Source organism: Notechis scutatus, chromosome 3, assembly GCF_049901735.1.
Source record: "Notechis scutatus isolate UNSWTSFEM ecotype Mainland chromosome 3, rNotScu1.2, whole genome shotgun sequence".
NCBI classification, from domain to species: domain Eukaryota; kingdom Metazoa; phylum Chordata; class Lepidosauria; order Squamata; family Elapidae; genus Notechis; species Notechis scutatus.
The window spans coordinates 37,333,147-37,350,481 of record NC_142011.1 but is presented as its reverse complement, the minus strand read 5'-3'; the positions used below and the strand labels follow the sequence as shown (position 1 = coordinate 37,350,481).

The 17,335-nt window shown below is 35.9% G+C and overlaps 1 protein-coding gene across 3 annotated transcripts in view; it reads right to left on the bottom strand.

Annotated features, from left to right (window-relative positions):
* SYT2 (synaptotagmin 2) overlaps nucleotides 1–17,335 on the bottom strand; it is a 76,429-nt gene that overhangs the window by 4,200 nt on the left and 54,894 nt on the right. For all 3 annotated transcript variants that reach the window (XM_087962442.1, XM_087962444.1, XM_087962443.1), the window contains exons 2-7: nucleotides 16,535–16,748; nucleotides 15,227–15,387; nucleotides 8,437–8,562; nucleotides 6,749–6,916; nucleotides 4,006–4,173; nucleotides 3,183–3,300 (exon numbers count right to left, since the gene is read on the bottom strand). In XM_087962442.1, coding sequence (XP_087818568.1) covers nucleotides 3,183–3,300; nucleotides 4,006–4,173; nucleotides 6,749–6,916; nucleotides 8,437–8,562; nucleotides 15,227–15,387; nucleotides 16,535–16,736 — 943 coding nt within the window. In that variant the 5' untranslated portion in view covers nucleotides 16,737–16,748. The remainder of the gene's footprint in view (nucleotides 1–3,182; nucleotides 3,301–4,005; nucleotides 4,174–6,748; nucleotides 6,917–8,436; nucleotides 8,563–15,226; nucleotides 15,388–16,534; nucleotides 16,749–17,335) is intronic.

Sequence of the window (17,335 nt, the reverse complement as noted above, 5' to 3'; positions counted from 1 at the left end):
CTTTCCTACTTTGTCAGAACTTCACTTTATTTCTTTTTAAACCAATCTTTCTGCTTAAAAAATCTTTTCCTTTTATATTTCTTTGCATGAATACTGGAAAGCAGAAAAGAAATAATGTAAACTTTGTTAACATGAATTTTTAAGTCACAGAAGACAAAGGTTCCATTGCTTCTTAACCCTTCCAAACCCATGATTGCAAGATCCTCTAAAAATTTAGATAGTGAGTCACCAGACCACATACAGAGTTAGCTTAAATATGTTTTTATTTTATATTTGGATAATTATTCAAGTTTGAGATCAGAAAAAAGCAGCTGTCAGGATTCAGTATAAAACAGCACTTTTCCTTATGTTATTTTTTTTAAATAAATGTAGAAAAACATTTTCCTTAGAGATCCAAAAGGGATTTCACTAGTCAGAGATTAAGACCATGTGGTTCATAGAAAGACTATGGAGAATGGGGGGGTGGCGGTGTTTCATGAGTTTTTGAGTCATCATTCAATAGATTCAGGAAAAAGGAACCTCAGGTTTATTCTTACATTCAGAACCAGCCTTTCTGTACTTAGTTGCCAAACATCTGAAGTGAGCTTTCCCTGCATATTCTATAATTTTAAACTGTAGTTTTGGTGAATTAGTTCTATTAGATTATGAGAGCTCTGCCTTGTTGATGAAATAGCATCTTTGCATGTTCAAAAAGGAATGAGGACTATGAGTAAAGCTCATGTCTGACAGCCTTTAACAAGAAGCAATTTTCCAATACTTGAAGGACTGTCAACAAGGAAGAGGGTATAGATAATGTTCAAGGGTAGAACAAGAGCCAGTGGATAGATTACATAGGGAGTCCACGTTTGAAATAATGAGGTTGTTTTTTTTACCTTGATAGCTATGAAGAGAAAAGGAAAAACTTGTCCCTGGCATTGTGGGCACTCCAGCACTGGAGGTTTGTATGTCTGAGATGGTATAAATTTTCTTAGTCCAATGAAGGCATTGGACCAGAAGATCCATGAGTCTATGAGTAAAATGCATTCTATTGGGACTTACATTTAAAATATTCAGAAGTTGCAGCAGGTTGACTGGTATTTTATGCTTTTTATTTTAAGTATTTTATATGGTATTTTCTGATGCCTACACAGAAATCTCTATATTGATTGCCAGTTGCTTACCAAGCATCATTTAATATATTTGTATTTATTTTAAAGTCCTCAATGGCTTAAAGTTTGACTGTCTAAAAGACTACCTCCATGCTATGAAACTGTTGATGGTTAAGATTTGCAGGAAAATTCTTCTGAAAATGTCTATCTAAGGCCCATCTTTGTGGAATACTAATTTGATGCATCTGCAAGCTATCAAATGTACATTTGGGGGGATCATATTTGTTCTATGCTCTCCCAGCTTTTAAAACATCTGGCCAGAATAATTTTAAAAGTAGATAATATTGTATGTGTATCTAAGGGTTGGCATATAACTCTGTCAAGGACCTTGGAGTACTCATCTTTAATGATCTAGGTGCTAGAGCCCACTGTAACTACATAGCCAAAAAGGCATTAAAAGTTGTTAACCTAATCCTACGTAGCTTTTTCTCTGGTAATATCACACTACTAACTAGAGCATACAAAACATTTGCTAGACCAATACTCGAATACAGCTCATCAGTCTGGAACCCACATTACGTATCCGATATTAAACAGTTGAAAAAGTCCAGAAATATTTCACAAGAAGAGTTCTCCACTCCTCTACTCGTTGCAGAATACCTTATGCCACCAGACTTGAAATTCTAGACCTAGAAAACCTAGAACTATGCCGCCTTCTGTCCGATCTAAGTATAGTATATAAAATCATACATTGCAATGTCCTACCTGTCAATGAATACTTCAGCTTCAACCATAACAATACAAGAGCACACAATAGATACAAACTCAAGGTTAACCACACCAAACTTGATTGCAGGAAATACTTCAGCAACAGTGATCAATGTCTGGAATACTCTACCTGATTCTGTGGTTTTTTCCCCAAACCCCAAAAACTTTAACCTTAGACTGTCTACTATTGACCTCACCCCTTTCCTAAGAGGTCTGTAGGGGGCATGCATAAGCGCACCAACATGCCTAGTGTCCCTGTCCTATTGATTTTTTTAATTTTTCTTATATGTATCCATTTCATATATTCATAACTATGTTTATACTTATACCTATTATCTTGTAAGCGATTGACAAATCAAATAAATAAATAAAATAAATAAATATTACACTGTTGGTGGTCTCCTGGTGGTCTCCAAGCTTAGTTTTTGGTTTCCAGATATTTCATTAACATATTTAGTTAACTATACTATTGTAAGAATTTTGGAGAAATGAAGTTTATTGGTTGGCAGGGGTTGTATATCATTCTGTCTTGCCTACTCTGAATATGCTTGGATTCTTTCTTTTGTTAAGAAAATTATAAGAAGGAACTGGACGTGTAATTTAAAATACAAATGGACAAGAAGATCCAGTAGTGTTGCTACCTTTCCTTCCGATTCAGCATTTTGCCCACATTCATTGTGTACCTTGGAATCTAGCCAGGGGTGGGATTCAACCAGTGTTACTACTGGTTTGGTGACTACAAGCGTGTAAAAAAAATCATCAGCTGTGCTGCCTGGACAGCTGAAAAGCACTGTGCACGGGTGCACAGTGTTTGAAAAGCCTCTTTTTTCCTGCTTTTTCAACCTCAGTTGTGCCGCGCAAAGCAGCTGAGGTTGAAAAAGCAGGAAATAAAGGACAGGTAAGAGCCCGGGCAGGCAGGTGGGCCAAACAGCAGCAAACACAAAACTGGTTTGGTGTCCGCTGCTCTTCAGAGCTACCGGTTCTTTAGAACCAGGCAGAACCGGTAGCATCTCATCCCTGAATCTAGCCACTATTCATGAAGATTTCCCAGCAAGCACATGGGCTGGTAACTGTTTTCATGTCAAAAAAGTAAAGAAGCTTTGAACTCAAAGATTTTGCAAAAGAAAGTAAGCATATTAACTAGTCTACAAAGTACACAGAAAAACACTAGATGGCAAATAGTATTTGAGGTTTCTGTATCTCTGCTGCTCTCTAATGGTCTTTTTGACTACAGAATGCTTGAAGGGGAACTATTTGTTTGTACTGACAGATATTGGAATAGCTCAGAAGTGTCATCTAGTGGATATGTTGTTGATTTTCACTCACCAGAAAGTCCTCCAACATCCATCTTTTTCAAATTCTTGGCCTCCAGTATGCAGACAGTCAATTTCCCAGCAGTGGGTACATATCGTAATGAGATACAGATGTCTCCCAGTTTCTCTGGCTGTTGACGGAAATTTGGAAAACAATGAACTCAAAGCTCCTACTGTGTCTTATGAATTATCTGTGCCTATGATAGAAAGAAATGTAACTATCTTATTTGTAATGTGTTGTTTTGAGGCAGTTTTTATATGGGGGAGACCAGCCGTCTACTGTTGATTCTACCGTCTATTGTTACTCTTCCTTTGGCTGGAAAAGTGAATTTCCCTGTGCCAAATGCAAAGGATACATAGGATTACTTAGTTTCCCAGAAGTGCTCTAGAAACAGATGGGTTTTTAGATATCATCCTTGCTGCTTGTTCTTGATCACACTGACTGAGACTAATGAGAGCTGTAGCACAAAACATATTATATGAAGTTGTTAGTTTTGGAGGACAACTTCCCCTACAAAGTAGTTAGCTATACACATAATAGTGCTGCATTTTAAATCCAAAGCCTTCTTCTACAAACAAGGTAATAAACCAGAACTAGGTTTTAGGGGCGGGCCCATCACTTCCCTAACAGCTTAACAGCAGAGAGATAAGATGCAGACTGGTTAGAGATCAAGCATGGTTCAACTGCTCAAGTATGGGAGTTCTGGCTAGCAGGGACTTTTTCTTCCCAAGACCATGAGACTATCCCAAATTTACCACCTCTAGGTTCTTTGTAGAGAAAGTTAAATCCATATTTCACAACTGAAGTTCAAACAGCAAGTGAAGAAAACACTTACCTCCTCTTTTTCTGCACTCTCTAGATCCCTCCATTCTTCAATGGGTTGTCCTAAGTCCACAGTATTCATGGGTACCTTGACTTCCCCAATGATGTCATGCTTAGAAAATCGGTCAAAGTCATAGATGGCCATCACCAAAGTCTTCCCACCAAGCTCTTGGTATGGAATCTGTTACAACAAAAGTCAAGGAACTTTTTCAATAATATAGCATTTCTGTAGAGCTGTGGTGGTGCAGAGATTAGAATTCAGTACTGCAGGCTAACTCACTGCTCACTCCAGGACTTTGTTCTAAGCAGCTCAAGGTTGACTCAGCCTTCCATCCTTCCGAGGTGGGTAAAATGAAGACCCAGATTGTTGTGGGCAATATGCTGACTCTGTAAAACCACTTAGAGAGGGCTGTAAAGCACTATAAAGTGGTATATTGGCCAATATATTGCTATTGCTATATTTAGCAATTGAAAGGAAACATTGATAAACCTTTTAGAAAGGTCTTGTGTAGCCATAATCTATATTGGGTGCAAAAAATCTGGATCTTCACTACATGACAACAAAGAAATAGGGAAGAGACTACTTTCTTTTCATCTTGTGATATGGGATGCCTAATTTCATGAAATTTGATTAAGGCCCTTGCAAAAGAGGAAGAAAACAATGAAAAAAATGTACAAAAGCTTGGAGGATTACAAATAGATCCAGTGTTTCTAAACTGACATTCACATTCTGATTCTAGGATTAAAAATGGTCAGCCACTTTTTGTACCAAGAAAAGAACAACTTTTCAAAAAGTAGAAGCAAGTGGCTGTGGCTCACTTGCTTTAATTTCTAGTATATTCATTATGAAATAATGGTGGACTGAAGTACTTATTCATTAGTTTTAGGTGGAAGCTCCTCTTTAGAATACCATTCAAGCAGTAATAAACTTTTAAGATTTCAAGGGCATCACGTTACCTTTCAAGATAAACTGGTAAAGAGTTTTCTTTCTTTTTTACTACTCTTTAAAGGGGAACTTTTTTGTAATAATACAAGCCATCTCCCTGCATCTAAAAGCCTTAGAAAAATCACCAGATCTTTGTGTAGAAAGATCTTTGGCTTGACTTGATGCTTATTTTGCCTCAAATTATTTCTTATTTTGCTTTGTTTTTAATTTGTTGTTTTAAATAATACATTGTCTTCAAAATATTTTGAATTTTAAAGAAGGAAAGCATGATTAAAATCCAGTTACTAATTAAAAATTACTCCACTAGTATGTTGAGTAAATATGAGAATCAGCTTAATAAAATTGTCTCAAAATTTGCAACGCAAGAGGAGAAAAATGCATAAACTACTTCATACCTGGATTTTAAAATTTCTATTTATTCTCCTAGTAATTAAAAAAAAGCTTTGAAACTGTTAATGAATGGTCTAAAGACAGACATTCATATTAAACTATAGAAAAAATGGATCTGCCCACTTTCTGTTTAGCAGAAAGTTATAAAAACATAATATTGCTTATATTCTCACATGCTTAGGGGACTGTATGAAACTTCAAAGGAGTGTTTATTTCAACGAAGGCTCAGACATAATACATCTTCAGAACTGTTTGATGAAGTAATAGAGGCATCCTTGCTTCTAAGGCAAAGTGAAACTCCTGGGCATTAGGAGTTAGGCAGTCAGGCAGGTCTTCTAACCACAATGTCTTGGAGAAGTTCCTAGCTAGCATGTCTCATCCACATCATTAACTAGAGCTACTGTGGTGCAGTGGTTGCAATGCAGTAATGAAGGCTACTTCTGCTGACTGCCAGCTGCCTGCAATTTGGCAGTTCGAATCTCGCCAGGCTCAAAGTCGCTCAGCCTTCCATCCTTCCAAGGTGGGTAAAACAAGGACCCAGATTGTTGCTGACTGTGTAAACTGCTTAGATAGGGCTGTAAAAGCACGGGGAAGTGGTATATAAGTCTAAGTGCTATTGCTGTTGCTAGAGGACAGCAGTATTTTTCAAGGGTAATGGCTGAAAAGCTTTCATTGTTGGCTTTGACAAATATTATTCCCATCTTTATATTATGTCCATATTCCAAAAAATTGGCCTACAGAATTTAGTGGCCACCTAAACTGCTTTATCAAGACAAATGGGTAGCATTTTTGCCTCAGTGAAGCAAATAAGATTGCTTCTTCAAAATGAACTACATAAAATGCATAAAATTAAATTTTTTAGATAACTAATTAAGCACTACTAACACATGTATTGACATACAGTAATGCATAAAAGAAAACTTTTTAGAGAATTTAATCACAGTACTACTAACATGTAAATTGGCATACCGTATATAATTTACAGCATAATGCTTAAAACTAAACTTTTTTGAGAATTTAATCACAGTGCTACTAATATCTATTTCCTAAGACATAATTGCTAGTCACGTATTGTTTAGACAACTTTTCCAGTATCCTGGCAGTGTTGAGCCCTGCCAGCCATTTTAATTCTTGTTATTAAAATTTCAATCAACTTTCTTATTCTTTTTCTCCATTGTGTTTCAGTTCTCATTTACTGGTAGACTATTTATTATAGGAATAATGTCCTGTTGTTTGATATGGTTTCAAGTATTAGTTTTGCTACCTCCAGCTTCAGCATTTCATTATCAGCCTTTTCTTTTTGAGTTCCATTTGGGGTGAGGCTGGGTATTGATCACTGATGTACATAAATTATTTTGAAGGCAAAATAGCCAAGCCAACATACTAACCATGCAAAGAATATCCAGATTAGAAATCTTACCTTAAAGACAAAAGTCTCATTATAGGTTGGATTGAGGGTCTTCTTTTGTACTTTGGTCTCATACTTCTTCTTTTTGTCTGGAAGTAGGAAGACTTTGACATAAGGATCAGATGTACCTCCAATGTCCAATGCTGGCAGTTCAGCTGCTTGGAGGATTCCAACAGTGAGCTGTTGAGAAATAAATAATGAATGAAAGAAAGAAAGAAAGAAAGAAAGAAAGAAAGAAAGAAAGAAAGAAAGAAAGAAAGAAAGAAGAAAGAAAAAGAAGAAAGAAAGAAAGAATGATCTTGAAACAGTATGTTCCAATCAAAGTGGGAAACTATCTGATTTAATCCTCCTATCTTTAATGTACAACTCACTTATATTACTATCCAGTTCTTAAGCCTTTTTTCTGTTGTTTGGGGGAAGGGGGCAGAGCTGTTAATGCTACATTGAATTTCATTTGAAGAAATGCATATGGTTCATAATTAGGCATAAATAGAAAAAAATATTCTAATATCTTATAATCTGTGCAAATTGCAGTTTAGAAATATTCAGGTAAGCCATTCACCTGCTCTATCAAGAATTCCTAGGAATTTGCCTTCTAGATAGAGAAATGTCATTGTATCTTTTTCATTATATTATGATCACAGCACTATCAAAAGTATATATACTCAGTCCTTAAAAAGAAAGAAATAAACTTTGAAATAGAATAAAAACAATAAATTAAACATTGTGGCAATCTGATGCTTACATTCAGCACTGAGCTATTGTTTACCTGCTAAGATAACAATATGTAGAACCTTAGTAACACTTTATGTATGATGACTATTTGTCAGAGGTAACTGCATAAAAGTTGTCAGCACACCCCAGGAGTTTACCTAATAGGAAACTCTAAAAATAGACTTCCTATTCTTGTAATGAAAACATTATAGAAAGACATGACTAAAGTATCTATATCATCAAATCCAAAAAGGCAGATATATTATGTTCCTCTATACTTATATTCATACATCCTGGTACATTCTGAAAATCTCCTTCCCCTACTGCTGTTGGCAACATATCAAAATCCCAAGGAGCATCTTGTTAATTTCTGTGATAAAGGTAAGGAGGTGCTACCTGATGGAAGCCCATATTTTTAAAATACAAATATCAACCAGTTTGCCCCATATTATTCTGTTGATCTATATCCAGAAACTCTGTTCTCACGCAAGATTAATCAATGGAGAGTTTACAATAAAGTCCAAAGTTCTCACAGGTACCTCATGCTATCTGTCGCAGACCTTGAATATCTACCAACAAGCCATAAGACCTCTGCAGAAGTGCCATTTCCCAAATGGGGATCTGCAGATGTGCAATGATCCAGGAGCCTGAAGAAATCAGAAGAGCTGAGGCAACTACAGCCAATTTGATAGCTGCCACTCTGAAACCATCTTGGCTTCCAGTACTCAGAGAATGCACTTATAGCTTAATGCTTTAAATCAAGATTTCACTCTTCTCTAGGTTTCCATATTCCTTCACACCATCAGGATGACTATTGCACTACTAGTGCTATTTTCAGACTGGTCTAGAGCTACCCAAGACCTGGCAGCAATTCCAAGCCTATTTTCTTAAGAATTTTTAAACTTCTGTCTTCATTATCACTCTCAGTGGAGGAAGTTAGAATGAAGTTTTTTTTTTATTTACATTTATTAATGTGTATACATTACCTGGTTGGCCTGGAAATCATAATCTAGGGAGAACTGCAGTTTGCCCAGATTCTCTGGTTCTTTTTCCTCTTCCTCTTCTCCTTCTCCTTCCTCATCTCCATCATCATCATCATCATCCTGTTTGTTCTAGGAAAGAAATAGGAGCACATGTTTCCATAAAGAGTGACTATACATCAAGAGCCTTGTTCCACACGCACATATACAATATCTTATGTTAGTATAGAAACTCAGATTTACCATAGGAATAGAATGTGGCTTTCCAGCCCAAATGAGAAGGGGAGAGAGAACTGAGTTTCTTCGTCATTTTAATTTAGAAAACTAACATGCAACTTTCTTATTCCTCTCATACACATCTCAAATGTGCAGAGAATCTATCTCTTCTTTGTTGATAGATTTAGTGAAGGATACGGCTTGAATACTTCGATAATTTTTTTTTTAAAAAAATGCAAACATCTTACATATAATTAACACTTAAATTCTTATCTAATCAGTAGTTATGAATTCGACAATTTTTCAGGGAAAGCACTGCAACAGTGGTATTAGTGTAATTCTGCTTTCTCCTGTCTGGCAGCTACTAAATATTTTAGTCGGCAATTTTCTGGATTCCTCAGCCAACATGGTTAAATGTATCCATATATATCATGGAAGAAGTCAGGCTTGTGTAACAGCCAGCAAATGATACCAATCTCCAATGAGAAATCTATGGGAAATGGAGTAGCCAAGGCAGACAAAGCAGCTTAGAAATGCATTGTCCATAAAGAAATTCATTGAAGGGGTTTCCAAATAAATGGAAATCTTAAATAACCCCAATGATTTCTTTCTTATTTAACTTTTAAAAAAGATTCAAACACTCATACATGCATAAGCATGCAGATTATCCAAGGCAAACATTCATTATTCTTTCTCAGACTTCTAAATTATATTTTATTAGATTTGGCTAAATGAATATTAATGTCTGTTCTCAAGGCCAATAATGCTGGATAACTCTTTCAGCATTTTACCTGTCATACCTAGACCTTCATAGTGTCATTGAGAGGCCTTTTTGATGCTTCCTCCATGAACTCAACCCATGCAGAGTTTCAGCTTTGATGAGATATACAGGTAACACAATAAAATATTTTGTCTGTTTCAGTTAGTGCACCTTGAATTTTGATTGGACTTCATTCTGATTAGCTAATTATAAATTTTCTTAACCAGAAATGAAAGATTTTTTTAAAATTTTTCTCACTTAAAGTAGAACATTAATTTTAACTATCATTTATACAAAGTCTAAATATGGAACGTGGGCCCTCGGTTGACTAATTCCCATAAACCCTCTTCCCTTGTCCCTTTTGTGCCTCAAAGGGAGTTGACATTTGAATAGGACCTACCGTGTGTTGACATCCACGTTAGTCAGAAAAGATGGTGACAGAACAACACAGAACGATGACAAAGAGAGCACAGAAAAGGAAGAGAAGGGCATTATAGACACAAACACTTTACAAATTATCAACCTCACAAGTACTCCCGAGAAACTGCAGATTCCACACTTTCCAAGGCCCATTATAAAGGGATGGCTGCCCCAGACAGAATAAGCCAACAAAACATTAAATTCTAATATTTTCTAATTTCCCAAAGAAACTGGATTAAAACAGAGCTCCCACTTCCATTGCAATATTGTATCCTCGTAAAAGCAAGTGTAAGGCCCTCAACAAGGAGCATGATATAAATACATCAGTAGGTCTCCATTATGCCTTTGCTTCAAAACTGAAGTGGCCTTCTTTGGGGAGATCATTTTCAAAAAGTTTATTTATCAAGGTGTGTTGTTTTGGCTTAATGCACATCACTATTTTTTTTTTTTTGCTTTGTTTCATTTAATCCAATCAGTGAAACAAAAGGTAGCATTTTATATCAGCCAATTTCATCTTCCATATTTAATTGTCAATAGCACTATAAAAGAAAACTGAAGGTAATTAGTAGACCTGTGTTTCTCTGGAAGCCAAAAAGAAAAAAAGCACAGAAATACATAAGGGAACAGAGAGAAAGAGACAGAGAAAACACAGCCAATTAGTAATTGAAGGATGACCTCTCCTGTGACTAGAAAGGCCCTTTATGAAGAACAAGAATGGAAAATAAACTGCAAAGAAAAGACACACAGCTGTTGCAATGATCTAGCTAAGTGAGATTCTACACTTCCAGAGGTTAGAGAGGAAAAAAGGCTTTCTTTCTGTCTTTTACTATTGGCAGTCTTCCTTGACAGAAATTGGAGCAAAATAGTCACGGAAATTAGCCAAGGGAAGCTTTTGTTCTCCTTACAGTTTGTCACTTCTTTCATTTGTGCATGGATGGGCTATCAGACCAGGAGACATCTGATAAAATCATATACTGTACCAACACCTGTTCTTACTATGACTGGAGCGCCTCAATGAAAATGCCTCGTGAAATTTAGTTGCCTTTTAGTAGTCATCCTGACCATGGTTCCTGTTTGCTTAAAAAAATATGTATGAGGGTTGTAAATCTCAATCCCTGATGCATCTAAATACCCCACACTAATAACCACATCTATTTTCTGTCTGAAATCTTGGATGTTGAAATCAATGCAGTAATGAAAAGAACTGGAAAGCCTAATTTAATAGAATCTAAGTATTATTTCATAAACTGTAGATCGCATAAATGTTGACTGTTTTAATTTGGACCATGCTCAATTCATAGAGATAGAGGTCATGGACATAAAAGACTTCAGTCCTTTGGCTTTTAATGGGAAAAATTTGTAAACAAAGCAACCAGATGGTTTCTGTTCTTAGGAAGCTGGGTTAAATCCAATTCGGTCATGCATCGTCTTCTCTGTTTGACAGCTTGCCAGGGTCTCAAGTGCTGTAAGTACCCGAAATCAAAACTGGGTCCACAACATGTAAAGAATCCAGTCCACCACTAATCCTTATGCCTTTTATGCCATATCAGTTCATTAGTAATTAGAGATGTGATTCATAACACTAACTTTTCATACATCTTCTGAGGCCTTCTGCAATCCTTCAGGGAATTTATGAGTACCTATTCTTGTAGGCCTGTAAAAACATACACCCACAATATGATTAGGCCAGAGAAAAGGATTCAGGTTATTGGGATCTGCAAATATCTGAAAACTGTCATGAAGAAAATGGAGCAGACTGGCTCTTTATTGCTCTAGAGGGCAGGACTAAAAATAGCAGTTGGAAATAGTACAGGAAATATTTTCCAGCATAAGAAAATGGCCTTGGCAAATGGTAGACTCTGGCGAGAAAGTTGCAACTATATATATTTATTTTATAGATCATCTAATCAAGCCCACTATATTGAGCAGTAAGCTTGATTAGACGATCTCCAATATATCTTTCAAGTCTGTACTCCTAAATCAAAAATGACAAATAAGGGACTTCCTGCTCTCATCAACCCTAAACTCAATCTTAAATTACATGGTCAATGCTCAATGGTGAGACAGGATGGGAATTACTGTCTATTTGCAGTTATATACCTCTTTATTAAAATGAAGTAAGCATTTTATTTTATGGTTTGGTAAGAGAACTAATTCATACCTCAACACAGAGGAAACCCTTTGTAAAGTGAGTCCACCTCAAAACTGGATACAACAGCTACATACAATAGGGCAATTTAAATAATGAAAAAGACTGAAGTTCTGAATCCTTAAAGTATATCATGGAAAATGTATTTATGTATTAAATGTTGCCCATCTCGCAGTCAAGCAACTTTGATTTAACCTGATTAATGTAGTTTGAGTGATGGATGACAAAATGTTTCTCTACATTAGTAAAGCAAAGTATCCCAATATGAGAGAAGACGCCATCACCATTCATAGCCTGAGGTTTGTCAAGATTAATTGTTAATGTGATTTGCTGCTGAGCTAGTTTGACTTATGCTTACAAAACAGGTATTATAATCCTGAACAATAGAATAATGGAATTACTGAGATGGTAACTTCAAATGGGATACTACATAAGAAATTTTTATGAGCTGAGATTTATAGATGGTCCTTGGCAAATTGCTTCCCGAGACCATCCTTGCACAAATCCTCTTGTGCTTTTTGTGAATGATAATTTTCCATCTGTGTTATCTCAACAGGCTAAAATGGAATCATAGCTCTAATGGGGAAAAGGGTGTAGGTTATAAATAAGACTAACAGAAGGGCCTATCAAAGTCATCTTGGTGTTGGGGAAACATTAATAACAATCTCCTCCATCTCTTTCCTTTATATGTAAATATCAGGCAGGATTCTATCGGCTATATATGCTCCAAAACAAAATGGTTAGCAGTCTCCAATAGGAAGGGATAAAAAGGATACTTGCCTGTTTCTATTTTCCTATCTTTGATATGTTTAGAAAGCTGGAGGATATAGCCAAGAATCTATCCAGAAAATGCATACCATCCACATAATAGTGTGCTTGCATGATATAAAATACTGAATAACTCTATTCAGGCATTCTTAAATCTGAAGCACTCTCAGGTGAGCATCCAACATAAGCTCTGTTGCTGCCAATGTCATACAAATAATAAGTCTGCTTATATTGCACATTGAGGAAAAATATGCCACAAAATACCTTAGCATTTTCAACTGTTTCTACCACTGGCTCCATCATGAGCCAGGCAGGGTCTTTATTCACATGGGTGTAAATACCCACAGATCACATGCACAATTGTTTTTCTCTGTCAGCCAATCATGCTTAATAGGCAAATATCTACAAAAGTGTGGAAAGTTTTGGAATTCTGAATGCCTGAATATAGTGAATGTTGGGTGTGCTTCTGAAAACTGATAGTTTTCTAAATTCATTATATTTATAATTTCCTAACACAGTGTTACAGCGTGATGTGCCTAATTATGCTACCTTTTTCTTTGGTCCCTTTGAATCAATGTTGACTCTTTGAGATTACCTGGTCAAGTCTCTGCACTTTATTTGGCAAGAGTTTCAGAAATGGTTTGTCATTACCTCCTTCCTAGGGCTGAGACAAAGTGGCTGGCCCAAGATCACCCAGCTGGCTTTGTGCCTAAGGTAGGACTATATCCCCCATTTTCTAGCCTGGTGCCTTAAACATTACACCAAACTGGTTCTCTAATTATATTGTTATAACCATCCCAATTTCATCAGAAAGAAAGCTCAGACTATCTTGTCTTTATGAGAACACTGTCTGCAGATTTCTATAGCGCAGCTTTCCCCACATGACTCTGTTGAGAGGTGTTGAATTGTGAGAATTCCCAGTCATTCTCTGATAAAAACATTCTCTCGGCATCACCACATTTTCCACAGAGTCACTATTCAGTAGGCAGAATAATAATACTTTTCTTGATATGGACACTCTGACTTCCTCCTTATTAAAGATTGCTGCCAAATGAAAACTTACTTTTAGAAGAGTTTGTGTTGGTACATCTTTTGCCTACATTGCTACTTAATGCTGACTTGATTCCTTGGGGTATCAGCCTAGAGTTGTCCAACTTTCCCAACTCAACTGCCACCTCAACTTTCCCTGAAATATTTAGGGGGGCTGGAGACTTATGAGCAGTTGAGGAACCAAAACACAAACAGGCTCAATTGTTGTGAATAGCCTCAAGATCACTGTGCTTGATACTGTAAGCACAAAAGGATCTACTTTAAATACTACTGTTATTTTTTGATTGTGTGATAAATCTATATCCTGTATATTTTCTCTAATACCTAGAGAAACTGTATATTGCATTCCTAGTTTACATAGAAAAGTTATTTTTGCATAACAGGAACTGAGTTCTTTGTTATGCTTTCTCACATGCTAAGAAGTGTAATGTTTTCTGAAATTCTGAGGCAAAAGAAAAAACAAAGTTAGAAACACCTAGAAATACCCTTGGTCAATTTAGGGGAAAAAAATAAAATATATGCAAAAGGAGATTAAAAGCCACTTCATTGCTTTTAAAAGTTATAAATTGGTTCCTTGTAAAAATGTTTGAAAAATATGTGTACTTTATATTAATTCTGTGTTATGCTTAAGACTTTTATATCACTTACTGTATTTTGGAATTCAGATAGTTAATACATTTTATAAATTTATAAATAAATAATATATAAAGAAATGTTTCATATATACAATTGAGAACTGTAGATTTCTGACAATAAATATTTTAAAATATTTGTTACAAATGGAATTAGAAGCTCCTGGTTTTATGGAAGGAAATGTATCCTTATTTTTGTCTTTATAAGAGAAACTGACTGCCAAAATTATAATAATAATAACAAATGGTAAAATAAAATAATAAAGTAAAATTAAATGCAGTTACAATACTGTAGTAAAGCCGTACTAAAATTAAACTATGGTATTGTAGTAAAGTAAGATTATAGTACAATAAAATAAAGTGACTTCTTGTTGCATCAAATACAGAAAGCAAGCAACTGTTTTATGAAAAAAAAAGCTCAGAAAAAAAGAGGGAGCAAAAGTTAGAATATGGATTTTGTCACCCGAAAACAGTGACTATCGGTCTCATTTTCTGAATTCCTCAACCTGAAATATTATCATGGTCTACCTCTTGATTTTTTAAGAGTAATCAAGTAATCAATTAAGAGTAATAGTTTTTAGACAAACTTTTCTATCCCTCCAGTTCTTGTTTATTTCTTGGTCTGGTATATTTTCTAAGACAGAGCAATTTGTTTTGTTTGTTTGCTCTCTTGTACTTTCTTGTACTCTCTTGTATCTATGCCATTCTAGATAAGCCCACCAGAAACATGAGCACTTGTTTCCCCATCTCTTAAATAACTGCAGTTTCCCAACTGGTCTTCATCCAATGATATATGTTCACCTGGCCTTTCATATCTTTCATGTTCATAGCATTTTTCATTCCCTTTTTGTCCTTCTTGTTCTTCTTCTTCTTGCAACAGCATTTCTTGCAGATGCAAAAGCAACAGGTCAGCAGTAACAATCCAGCAACGACAGCAATGGCAATCAGGGCCCATGGTGGCACTGTGAAAATATAGGCAGAATATGGGGAATGGGATAGCAGGAAGTGCTAGAGGTTTCATATTACATGCACAGCCCGCAAATGTCATTTCCTTAAGGCTGTGCATATCCTTTAAAGCAAGTTTAAAAGCCTGTGTGACTTCAGATGCAAGGAGAGATGGCAGAGAATGATTCTGAAGCAACTCCTCTGGGCCTTCCAGAAGATGCAGCTGCCTCAACTACTTGGGACAGGCTCTTTGCAGAGTGCTTCTCTTCACATTTTGCAGTGCCCAACTTATTTTTTTAATAGCATTTCTTTTTTATGTTTTCCAATTCAGGATCACCTACACAACTTAGATCAAAACATTAAAAGCAACTATTGAAAACACATTTAAAAAAGCAAAGTCACAATACAATAGTCAAGAAAATTGGGGTTATTATTAAAGTGCAGAATCAATCTCTGTTAAAACTTACAAGCTATCATCACTGCTGCAAGACTAAATGCAGAGAGGTTGGGAGGGGATTCCATAAATTAGGTAATTGTGACCCACTCAGAACATTTCTGAATGTTGCCACTCAAATGGCTGATCCTTTGGATCAGGGGTGTCAAACTCACATCCTGCGGTCCAGATAAGTCACGTGCTAGCCATACCCATGTCCAGTTTAGTGAAGGGGAAAAGTCATGATACATCATGTGACAATGCCATCAGAACGCAAGTTTGACACCCCTGCTTTGGATAATCTATTTCTAATGCAGAATCTTTTCCCAGTGTAGAACATTTCTTTCCCTCTTTGATTTTCTATAAACAAAGCCATCCTCCATTACCCTACATTACCTCAACTTGAAATTATTATTAGATTAACATAGCCTTTCTAGTAAGTCCTCTTTCTCTCTCTCTCTCTCAGTATCTTTTCACTAAAATGAAAAAAAAAAAAAGTATTTCAGGCCACCTTCTACTTTTATCAACAAACATCCTTATGTAGTTTGGTCTCTAATCAAATATATAATTCTATGTCTTGCAATTGATAATAAAAAGGGGTGGAGGGTAGATGGGCATCTAACCTTTACATTCTATAGATATGCAAAAGGTTAGAAAAAGCAAGGATGGAACAATGAGACCCAGAACTATGATGATACCAGATATATCCAAGATAAGATCATGTTACTTACAAGGTATACTATTTATTTCATTCATAAGCTTTTCTTTAAACTTTTCAAAAGTGTCCTCCGTACTCTCCACTGGGCCTGATTGCGTTCCATTTTCCTGGGAGACTGCTGGTGCTACTGTAGTGGTAGGAGGTACTGGAGCACCTGTGGTAACAGCTATTATGGGTTCAGGTTTGGGATGTTTTTTGAAGAGGTTCCAAGTCATCTTTTAGGCACCCTGAAAATCAGAGACACATTACATAGTTCAACCCAGATTTTTCCTAGAACATTTCATTTGACAGTAACATTACGTATAATATACAAGGCTAAATATTTGGTTTTTGAAGTAATTTACATACCTAACGTAAAATTATTTATATTCATATTTGCACTGGTATCTCAGAATAGTTCATAATTTCTTTATCCTTTAGATAAAAAAGTGGAATGACAAGGAAGACCACATATGATTTTTGTATTGCCCAATTCTGCTTTATCAGAAATACCTCTCACTGAGGAAGATGAACCAAAGCTACATATTTGTGGCAAATGTATGCGAACCTCTAGAATTATCAATTCATTTGAAGAGACTTTAGAGTCAGGTGTTTCAATCAAGGATGATAATCAGGTACAAGTGCGGGAGATATTGCTTTATTCAATGGCCAGATTCCTGGGCATTCACTATTAAAGTCTGATTTTTACCACATAGGTATGTGCAAGTGTATCTCAGCTTGAACAAAGAAGATTTCTGAAAACCTCAAAAAAAAACTGTTGGTGATGCTCATCAGACTGAAAAGTTACAAAACTATATCCAAAGAGTTTAGACTC